This window comes from Colossoma macropomum, unplaced genomic scaffold, assembly GCF_904425465.1.
Source record: "Colossoma macropomum unplaced genomic scaffold, Colossoma_macropomum, whole genome shotgun sequence".
Lineage (NCBI taxonomy): Eukaryota > Metazoa > Chordata > Actinopteri > Characiformes > Serrasalmidae > Colossoma > Colossoma macropomum.
In genome coordinates this window covers 24,768,639-24,779,409 of record NW_023494800.1, presented here as the reverse complement: position 1 = coordinate 24,779,409, position 10,771 = coordinate 24,768,639, and the positions used below count along the sequence as shown (strand labels likewise).

Sequence of the window (10,771 nt, the reverse complement as noted above, 5' to 3'; positions counted from 1 at the left end):
ATTTCTCTTTTATTGTCAATGTCAAGTTCTTTCACCAAGCAAAAACTCCAGCGCAACACTGGAGTGCTTGAATGGATCTTTGTAGTTGAACGTGATATTTGAGTAGAGCTCAGATTCACACTTAGTATAGCCTGCTCTTAGAAGCAGACTGAGCTTAAAAAAAAACACAAAAGAGCAGGTGAAAAAAATAACAATTACTTAGAGCAAGTCACCACTAGAGGGAGCAATATGTACAGCACATGTAACGACCACATTTCAACCTCAGGTTTACAAATAGCCATATTTAATTCTTCACATTGTACATTCAGCAGTTGGCTCGACATAAAAAAATAAATAAACAAAATAAACTGCGCCATCAAAGAGCATTTTTTGTGATGAATGTAGCGCAGTGGAAATAATTACGGCATTGTAAATAAGGGCGTCTGTTAGGTGGAATGACACAAAATAGGTTGATACCATCTCCGAAACAGTACCACAAATACAGACACAAATAGCTTTGCCTATTGATGGGAAAGTTCTGTACATCTCTTATATACTCTATGTACATCGTATACCTTAGTGTTAGATTTTGTGTAAATGGCTAATTACATTGGAGGCGTAATGTGCTCATGAGTACAGTACCTAAAGCAAAGCACCTTTTATGCTTATGTTAGCTGTTTAAGCTTCTTAGACATTTCTAAATTAGATGTAGAACTATCCTGCAGCAGCAAGCTTTGACACCATAATGCTTGCATGTACACATACACACAAACACACAAACACACAAACACACACACACACACACACACACACACACACACACACACACAGGAAGGGAGCTCTGGTAATGTCAACTTGCAGAACAGTGGCCTCTGCTCTTAGAGTGTATGTAAGTCAGTGCACTGTCAGGGAATCAACTCACAATCGTTATATAACGATAAGTTTGCCTAAAGGACTAGTGTACTTTGCTTTATGGCAACCAGACTACACTCTATCACATTCAATTCCCTTAGTAACAATGTAAACACTAGGATTATTATGGATTTTAACAAAAGCAACTATTGGAATAATAACAGGAGATTTTTTTTTCTGTAGCATGTTTTCCCCTTTGGCCAGTTTGCTCAAGAATCTCTGTAAACATTACACATGAACACTTCTCCCAACAGATCTCCCAATGAATGTGCAGCCATTGACAGAAATGGTTTGCTGTACATATTCTGAAGGGACTAATAAAATCCCATTTTTGTGGCAAATGCACTATAGAACATGAAGCTGCCTGCTTTAACAAGTGCTTTCAGCCACAAGAACCTTTAACTTGTTTCTCATTTTAGAACATCTCTACGTAATATACAGTAAATAGTGCTACCCACATTTCATTATTCTGTCCTTGCACTTGTCAACCACACCAGACCAGAGTGATTGGTTTGACAAAATAAAATTTTGTTTATATCTGTAGGCCAGCAAACTGCAATCTTAAAATGATTACCCAATGGAAATGTTAACGGGGGAAGGTTGAAGTACACAGAGTGGAGAGATCTGAATATTGCTGGGCTCTTCTTTTTTTTTTTCCTTTTCGTAAGTGCAGCTGGTTATAGCACAGGCGGCAATGTCCACCTGTTGCTCTTCGTCAGAGGGTTGGATTTCCTCCCTCTTAGACAAGGGATCAGAGAGATACAGAAGTCCCTGGCTTAAAGACAGCTCCAGCTTTTAAATGGAATGTAACAAGTCTGTCTTGCACAAAACATCTCCTCCTCCCTCCCAGGCCCCTATGTATTAAACGTCTCAAAAATAAAAGTACTGATCTCAAATCATTAATATAGTACTGTTCGTTAAGATATAAAGAGGACTAAACTGATCTGAGATCAGTGAGAATACGTTACACATGAATCCATGTGTGCAGTGTGGTTCCAGAGCTCCAGTTTTTTCTGAGTAAATTAAATGCAAACTTGTTACAGTGAAGACATTGTCATGAGGTAGGCTAGAAGGAGAGGTATCCAGTGTTTCACAACTATATTCCAATTTCAAGTTTTGCTCTACCTTGTACCTAAACCTTTTGGTGCTACAGATTGGTTTTAATTACTCATTGACAAGTGCTGGTAACCATCTAAGCACCATGTCCAGAATCATTACAATAGAGGCTTGTCCACTACAAGTACAGGTTTTCATGGGCTAAAACATTTATACGTTATATTTCCATTTGTTCACTTACCAGATATTTCTTAAGTCATTTAAATGTATGGTAACAGAAATGGAAGTAAATAATGACAAGAAATTTCAGTATTCAAAATTGGCTAAATGATAGACGCTAGAGCTTTATTACAATTCCCGTTTGTGTTGGAATTGTTGGCAGACAAAGAGCTAGCACCTAGCTCTACTGTTCCACACTCAGTAAGAGGTGGCTGCCTCAGACTGGTGGTCTTCATGTGCACTTGCCAGCTGTGATTGCCATAGATATATCCCTTTTTGTTCTTTGTGGATGCAAACTTAGAGCGTCCCAGACACAGGATCTCTTGGAAGGCACACCTAAACTCAGGGCTCCTGCAGTAGATCAGGGGGTTGAAAGCCGAGTTGGCGTAGCCTATCCAGTTCAAGATCCTGAAGGGCAACTTGATGTTGTCCATTTTCCAGATGGCTGCCGCCACGTTGAGCACAAAGAACGGTAGCCAGCAAAGTGTAAATGTGCCCATGATGATTCCGAGGGTCTTCAGGGCTTTGTGGTCTTTCAAGCAAAACCTGGTCTTTCGGTTCCTCACCTCGTTCCCATCCTGGGCGCCGAAGCTTTGCGTCCGAATGCGACCCTCCACCCGGTCGATCTTCTGCAGCTGCCGCCGAGCCTCCTGGAAGACGCGGCCGTAGACAAACACCATTATCACCAGGGGGATGTAGAAGGAGACGATGGACGAGGCCACCGCATAAGGTGCGTTGGTGTTGAAGTCACAGCAGTAGGCATTTTTTAAGCAGTCCTGTGCCTCTTGCTCCTCTGACACCCACCACTCCATGTGGATGGGCAGGAAGGAGATGAGGCCTGCCACGGCCCACACTGCCAATACCACCCAGCAGGCCTTGCGCTTGGTCAGCACAGACTGATAGCGCAGTGGCCATGTGATTGCCAGGTAGCGGTCCAGGGCTATCACACACAATGTCTCAATGCTAGCCGTGACGCATAGCACATCTGTGGCTGTCCAGAACTGGCAGAAGAAGTTGCCGAAATGCCAGGTATTTAGAAGGATGTAACAGGCACCAAAGGGAACCACTAGAAGCCCCATGACCAGGTCAGCACAAGCCAGAGAGCTGATGAAGCAGTTGGTGACGGTCTGTAAACGCTGGAAACGTGCAATGGCAGTGATGACCAGGACGTTGCCAAAGACAATGCCTAAGACTAGAAGTCCCATCAGTATACCCAGGAGCACCATCTCTGCATCACTGTACTCTGACCCAGTCTGAAAGGAGATATTCCGGGCTGGAGACGAACCGTTTAGCCCTAAGGACACATTTGTGAGCATGGAGGTGTTGTCCACACTCCATGCGTTCTCTACCTCCATGATCTACGGTGTGAAAAATAACCAGCGCAAAGAAAGTCAGTGTGCAATCAGGTAAGTTATCTCATGACTCAGTGTCTTAAAACAAATGCAAAACTATTATCTTCCAAAGCCAAAACAAAACCTCCCCTAGAGTAAATTCTAATGACAAATAATCACATTTTCTAGCAAATCATTCATTCGTATATTTAGTAATTGTTATACTCACGCAAAGGAGAGTTCTTCACGATTCTCCAGTCAAATTCTTCTTTTGCCTTGAGCTCATAAGATACTCCAAATATAATCCTTTTGAAGTCTCAATAATTTTTTTTGTTCTTTCATACTGTTCAGCACATAGTGCTCATTGGTTGCTCTGTCCCTCCTCCTCTTTTTCTTTCTCCCTCCCTCCGTCTCTCTGAGCACTCTCAGCATTCGAGCACATGAGGTTTCCAGGACTGAATGTGCCTCTGACTATCAGCTAGAGCCTTATAGCAGCTGGTGACATCACACCCCACCAGCAGCCAACCAGAAGCTGAATTTCCTGTAACACTTTACATAGCTGCGTTAAGGAAGAGCAATAAAACTTTCCTGTGAGACTGCACCAAAGGGAGATAGTATCTAGCACAACTGAACAATTACTGTTTGGTCTACTGTATTACTATAAAATGAACTTAATTACTGTGTAAAAAATGTACTAATTAAACAGTGACCATAATGAAAGTTTTAGTTCTGCTTCAAATGCCCCCACTCTTTTTTCACAATTTTAAGTTGACATAATACTATTATTTTGCTCTTGACTTACACTGTAAAAAGTAGAATAGGGCAGTAGAAGAAACTGTGTGATTTGGATTGATCTGAAGTATTATTTTAGTTTGCTTTGTTTCAATCGAAGTTTTTATCTGATCTGAATAAAACCAGTTAAACTGCTTGTTACCACATGAAGTACGTAGGTTGAACTGACAAAATAATTATAACAGTGTTGGATAGCAGCCCTGGTCTCCTCCTGTGTTTATTGCCTCCTTTGAAAATGATACCACGTCCACTATACAGTGCATACAGACAATGATTTTACAGTTAGCACAAGGTGACAAAAGAACAGTTCATTTTAATGAGGGAAGAACAGTTTGTATGTAAGTTGCCTCTGTGGTGTGGTTTAAATAATCTACATGAGACATCTGCAAACTTGCTGAAATCCTCCTTTTGATTTCCTGTCATTTCAACATCGTTTCTGCCCATTCAGCATAAAAAGATGTAAAATGCCTTTGATGACATCAGAATTCACACTAGTTGAGATAAATTTTTTTCTTGTTTTGGCCGTTCTAAAGAACAATATCTGTCAGCTGACTAAGCGTAAGGTCTCATCTTGCCAACTAATCTGGAATATTCCTGTCCTTAACAGCTTTAAAAGCCAGGCCAGTCTTGCCTACTACCAGAGGCATCTGATCGTGTGCTGTCCTTTCCTTTGGAACGTCATATCTCTTCTGAGGGAACCCCATGAGTCCTAGAACTCCCGTGAGACTCATGTCCAAATGTCATCCTCTGATCTACACCGCGTTCTGTCAGCATGCCCGGGAAGAATCAATAATTTACCATTAGTGGTCAGCTTTGCCTAATGGTAACCCATGGTACAAATGACTAAAGAGGTTACCATTAAAGGTAAACACTACCCAGGTTTTCCAGGTTTTGCAGTGGCTGTCCTTTGGTTAACAACACATGTGGCATGCCTGCAAAAGATAATATGGGTTTGACCTGGTTGAATATTTTGCATCAGTTTTTGCAGACGTGAAGCAAGCAAATAAAGTTCACGTAGACAGTTATGCAACATATGTATATGTATATATATATATATATATATATATATATATATATATATATACAATATGTGCACGTATATATATACATAAATATATATAATATTTACATATATATATATATATATGCACTTTGGTCATATATATGTTTATATGTATGTATATATTTAAAGTCACATATGCATATACTTTCATATGGTTTTGAAGTGGCACTGTCAGTTTAGCACTGAGGTCAAGTACAGAACTATCAAAGAGCACAGGATGGAACAAGTAATTAGCTGCACAAAAGCAGTGCAACTTTCCACAGTGAGGAAGTGGTTAAGAGGCATGAGCGAACAAGAGACACATCATATTTGAGTAAGCCAACTCACTCACCCCCTACACACACATTCACACACATTCACAGTATCTTTGTCTCTCTCTAGATACACACACTTCCCTTCCCCTTTCCACACACACATACGCACCCCTCAAACGAACAGTGAAGTGGTGAAAGTAGACCCTCGCTTGTTGGTCTTTCCACAGGATGCCTGGCAAACAACGCTGCCATGCGTGTCATCCATCCCCTCCATCAGTGCCCAGGCAGAGCAATGAGCCGGAGACTTGTCGTTTGGGGTCTTCCTGGGGAAATAGCATAGCAGAGAGATGCGCAGAAACGCTAGACGATTCACTCCGGCCCACCACTTAAACCAACTCTTGCGTTCAATCAAAACAGCTTCATGATTTTGTATTCAATCAAAATAGAGAATTTTATCGGTCAATAAATCAGTTAAAGAGTGAGCCCCGAGCATTGAAATAGTGGTAAACAAGCTAAATTTTCATGATTAGGTGACATAAATTCTTGTTCAAGGAAGTTGTAGTTTTGAAAGAGCGATTTATTGAAATTAAATCGACTTGTCATTTTCAACCCTCTCCATGTTTGGAGAACCCTTCATCAATGGTACGATGATTTGCTCTCATGTATCACTGAAAGACTGCCCTAGGAATCCTTCAGCTGATAATGAAGGACATGACCACATTAGGTTGTCATGTTAACACTAGTAAAGGGTCGACAAGAGGTTAATGATCCTATACTGAACTGGCATCTGACACAAGCTGTAACTACATCTTGCAGAAAGAACTCAAACCTATACCACGCGTGAAGATGGATGCGCATGCATTCTGTCGTTGAGGTGGGTAGCAATTTAATTTATCTCTTATTTGGACTCAGATAGCACGTTGTCACAGCAAATGACTGAGTAATGAGAAGAGACGAAGCTGCACTTTGGTCAATTAAAGATAAAAGCTCAAAGTGCTGAGAGTCAATCAAGAAGATAAACCTACAGCACTTAAGAAATGAACCAGAGATGAAGTTGCCTTTTAGGTGCTCACTTTAGGATTTTTTTTCCTCGTCTTTGATGAGTTTTTCTTTTTTTCTTCTTCTTTTGTGTTTTTTCTTCATCTCCTATTTAGGGAAACGTAATAAAGAAAGGTAATGGCAGCATGTCAATGAAAAGTGACGAGGGCAGAGTCATTTAAACAAAGAGGATGTGGGTAGGGTTATTAAGATAAGTCTGAGGAACTTTAATCTGTGGAAAACTCAATTTTTTAAATTGGCTACAGTTTCCAATATTTGACTAGAGATACATGGAATTATTATTATTCATTGTAAGTTCTTATATCTGCTTATAATATAGGAAGTGAAAGGGTAGACACAGCGTGATAAAAGTCTACCTGTATACTGACTACAACTACTACACTCCTACAAAAGATAGTTCTTCAAGGGTTCTTTAGTAAAGACAGTGGTTCTATATAGAACCATGAACACTCAAAGAACCATTTGCATGCCTAAATGGTTCTTTGCATGGTGAAATGGTTCTTCAGATTGATGGAGAATGTGTTGTATATGGTTCTCCTTCAATTTGAAAAACATTTTCACCATGCAAAGAACCCTTTAAGCATGCAAATGGTTCTTTGACTGTTCGTAGTTCTATATAGAATCGCTGTCTTTACTAAAGAACCCTTGAAGAACCATCTTCTTTGAGATTGTACTATTACTACTGCTGCTACTACTAAGGATAAAGATTTTAAAAAGTAATTCACAATGGAAACAGCCAATGTGTGCTTGTTGACATTTTAGGATTGAGCTGATGTTTGGTGTTTGTTCCATCATGTGATAGAGTCTTGGAAGAAAGGTTAACAGGGATTAGCAAGGTTTTGCTAATCCTGGCCTAGATTTGTTTTTGCGAGCCCATTATTTCAGTGTTTTATCATACGAAGATGTTTTTAAAGCTTATGGGATCCTGACAAAAATGAAAAGTCATCCTATTCGGCTAATGTCTGGTCCAGTGTGTCTGTTTATATGCTAGATGTCTGTGTTGCCTTTGATGAGAGACTGCCAGACAAATGATTTACTGTCCTCAATGGACTGCGCAAGCCATGATAAAGACGGACGTAAAGCTCTCCTAGTTTGCAGTATGAATGGGCAACAGATTTATAGGCTAGGAAGGAAAGAGGTCATTTCCTCTTCGCCAGCTTTACTTGCATGAGATGTGCTACAGCTTTGGGCCAATTTTGGGGTCAGAGTTCATTGGGTATACACCAAGCGTGATTCATAATGGATAAAAACAAAGTTCGGCGATGTGATTTAGTTTGGAGATTTTAACGTCTCGGTTCCCTGTTTAGCCAGAACCAGCTGAATTTTTATTCAGTCCACATTATACGTTCCATAAAAAATGTACTGTCACCTGACCTTCCTCAGCAATCAGTCATCCAGCAGTATTCGAAGAGGTGGTAATGCATAATGTAAAATGAGTAAGACTTTGCTTGCTGGGAAAGAGAAGTTTCTGCCATTTCTGTCAAGGATGTGTGCTTATAGTGCTTATAGAGCATTTGTCTGATTTATTCACATTTCATTTTAAATTTGTGCAAACAGACTCTGCCCAGGTATCAGGAAAGGAAATCGTTTTTTGATGGCCAATTTCTTTTCTCACCAATTAAAATTCAGGAGCACTAATGAGAGCACTTTGTCTGAATATGTTAAATAATATTTTAACCCCTTAAAATCCCAGGCTTGTTACATACTAAAGCTTGTTATTCAGTAACTACAGGGACTCCAGTGCGAGCTGGTTGAGCTGTTCTTAGGTTATAGAAGTGTTTAATAAAACTTTGGGCCTGCTGGTGAGCCCGGGCCTTTCAAAGGGTGAACTTCATCAGAATGCTAACTACCAATTTTAACCCAACAGCAGAAAATGTACAGATTTGTGTACAGCATTGAATTTGTTTTCTGTTTTACTGAAATAAATCGAATATGAATGTTCTTGGATTGTTGTTTCTTCTATAATGTGATGTTATATTTTATTAGTATAATACATCTATTCACATTTGGTTACATTTAGAAGCTCATTCGTATTGACTTGTTGTATTTGTAACAGTATTTTGGGGGTCAGTTTTTAGCTCCTGGACTTTTATTTTAAGGAGCAAAAAATGTTGAATAAGGAGGTATTTTGACCTTGCTCTCTGGTTATTTCTGATGCTGCCTGGAACATGCATATTTGTAGCTGCTGCAACAAAACCTTGTATCTCCAAAATCTTACCTTTACAAGAGCAGGGAAAAACACTCTAAAATTTCAATTGAATTTAATGGAATAATATTTTTGGACCATTTTTGTTGATCTAGCGATTATGGAATTTTAATACATTGTAAAGGGCAGCTGGGTTTTTCAAACTATATGTTTAAAAAAATCGAAAAAAAGATTTGAGAGACAGGGTTTTGTTCCAATTACAACAATATAGTCTGCCAATACCTAGTCTAATTCCACTCTACCTAATTCCAGCTATCGCGAGTTCCGTGGTGAATTATGGATGTGGTAATATTTCCCTGTGGGATTGAGCAGCTATTGGTCCTTCCTTATGTATCCCTGCTTATGTACTTTTCTGGGTTTCACCATTGAGCTGTTATTATGGATTTCCCTGTATTAATCCTGTCTCCTGGGATTTCCCCAACCATTTTGCCTGTGTTAACCATGTTTCCTGGAATAACCCTAATAAAGATACTCAGCACATGTATCCTAGCACCTCATGCATCTTTATAATGATTTCTTATCCCGTTTTCCCAGATTGGAAAGCTGATTTCATTGTTATGATGCTATTTGTGTCCGGCAGATTCTGTCTCCAGGGCACACTGTGTCCACATCTGTCTAAAATACAAAACAACTCTATCTGCGTGATGAACTCATTATATACTATGCCAGAATTATTCCTTTGTGATTCATCAGTCTTCATTTTGGACTTGCCTGACTTGCCTTCATTTACTGGGTCTCAAACGTCCTGAAGCCAAATGCTGGTTTACTTTAAGTCGCTATATGTATTGATGTTTGTGAGCAACCCACTTTAGCATCATCTTTCTTTCTTGGCTGACTCTAACTCAGATCCTCAGCTAGTGTCTTTCATTATTATCTTAACTTATTCAGTCAACATTCAGTGCTGAGCAGAGGCAGACAGGTTCTCTTATTCAGGTGTCATCCTTGCCATGTCTTTGCAAGCATTGCCTTGTCAATGTCATGCTTGACTTGATTGAATGATTTCGGGCCTGTAACTCTGAAAAGATTCTTTGTGAGAGCCAATTGAAACACTGAAACCAACTTGAACTCCTTTTAACGGTCTGCGCAGGTTGCTTAAAGAGACTTTGAGACGTAACTGTTCTTTGTATAAAGTATAAAATATTCCCTAAAGAATTCTCTTTAAAACTCTTGGAAAAGCACACCTTGAGGAGTGTTTGAGGTTTCTTCTGAGAGCCTTTTGTGCTTGGTACAATGCAAGCTAACATGAAAATAGCCTATTGTTTAAACCATCCCTTACTTTTTTAGGTTCACATTGTTGCTGAACTTACTGAAGATTGTGCACCTCAAACTTTCTTGAGGATAACTTACTTAGAAAAGTGCTGCCTCTTGAGACACTGGGATCTCCTTGCAGGAGGCCAACCCCTTCAGGACAGAAACCTCTTATATCAATCACATCCTCCCATCACTACCTTATTAAGAATTAATGAAAAGAGGCGTGAGTGGCGTTTCTTTGGACTGCCTGACAAAATGAACAGCATAAATAAGAAATGATCATTTTCAAGCCAAGAGGCAGAATTTTCTCCCCAGCATCCTTTGACTAACTCAGAGGGGAAAAAAAAAGGACGGAACATCCCTCCTATTATTCTCCTTCCAGGTCTAGAGCCAACTAATCATTCCATTCCATTTCATAGGATGGGATCAGGCATGAAATTTGTAGCTGTGGGAGTTACGTTCTACTGGCCGACTGCTTTTAAGGCACAATGCAGTGCCTTAAAATATTATGGCTTGTAGAGTTTTGCAAAGTAAGTGGAGAAAGCGTGGCTAAATTCATAGATCTCTCTTGCTAAAGCACGGCTTTCACAGGCGTCAGGCCTCATATACAGATACTCATTGCATTGATTTTGCAATGCTAGTAGTGTCC

The 10,771-nt window shown here is 39.8% G+C and overlaps 1 protein-coding gene across 1 annotated transcript; it reads right to left on the bottom strand.

The window, feature by feature from the left end:
* Window positions 1-261: 261 nt before the first annotated feature.
* On the bottom strand, window positions 262-3,951 carry adrb2b (adrenoceptor beta 2, surface b). The gene is made up of 2 exons (XM_036588181.1): window positions 3,727-3,951; window positions 262-3,524 (listed from the first exon to the last, which is right to left on the bottom strand). The coding sequence occupies exon 2, from the start codon at window positions 3,519-3,521 to the stop codon at window positions 2,271-2,273; it is 1,251 nt and encodes a 416-aa protein (XP_036444074.1). The 5' UTR covers window positions 3,522-3,524; window positions 3,727-3,951; the 3' UTR covers window positions 262-2,270.
* Window positions 3,952-10,771: the final 6,820 nt, after the last annotated feature.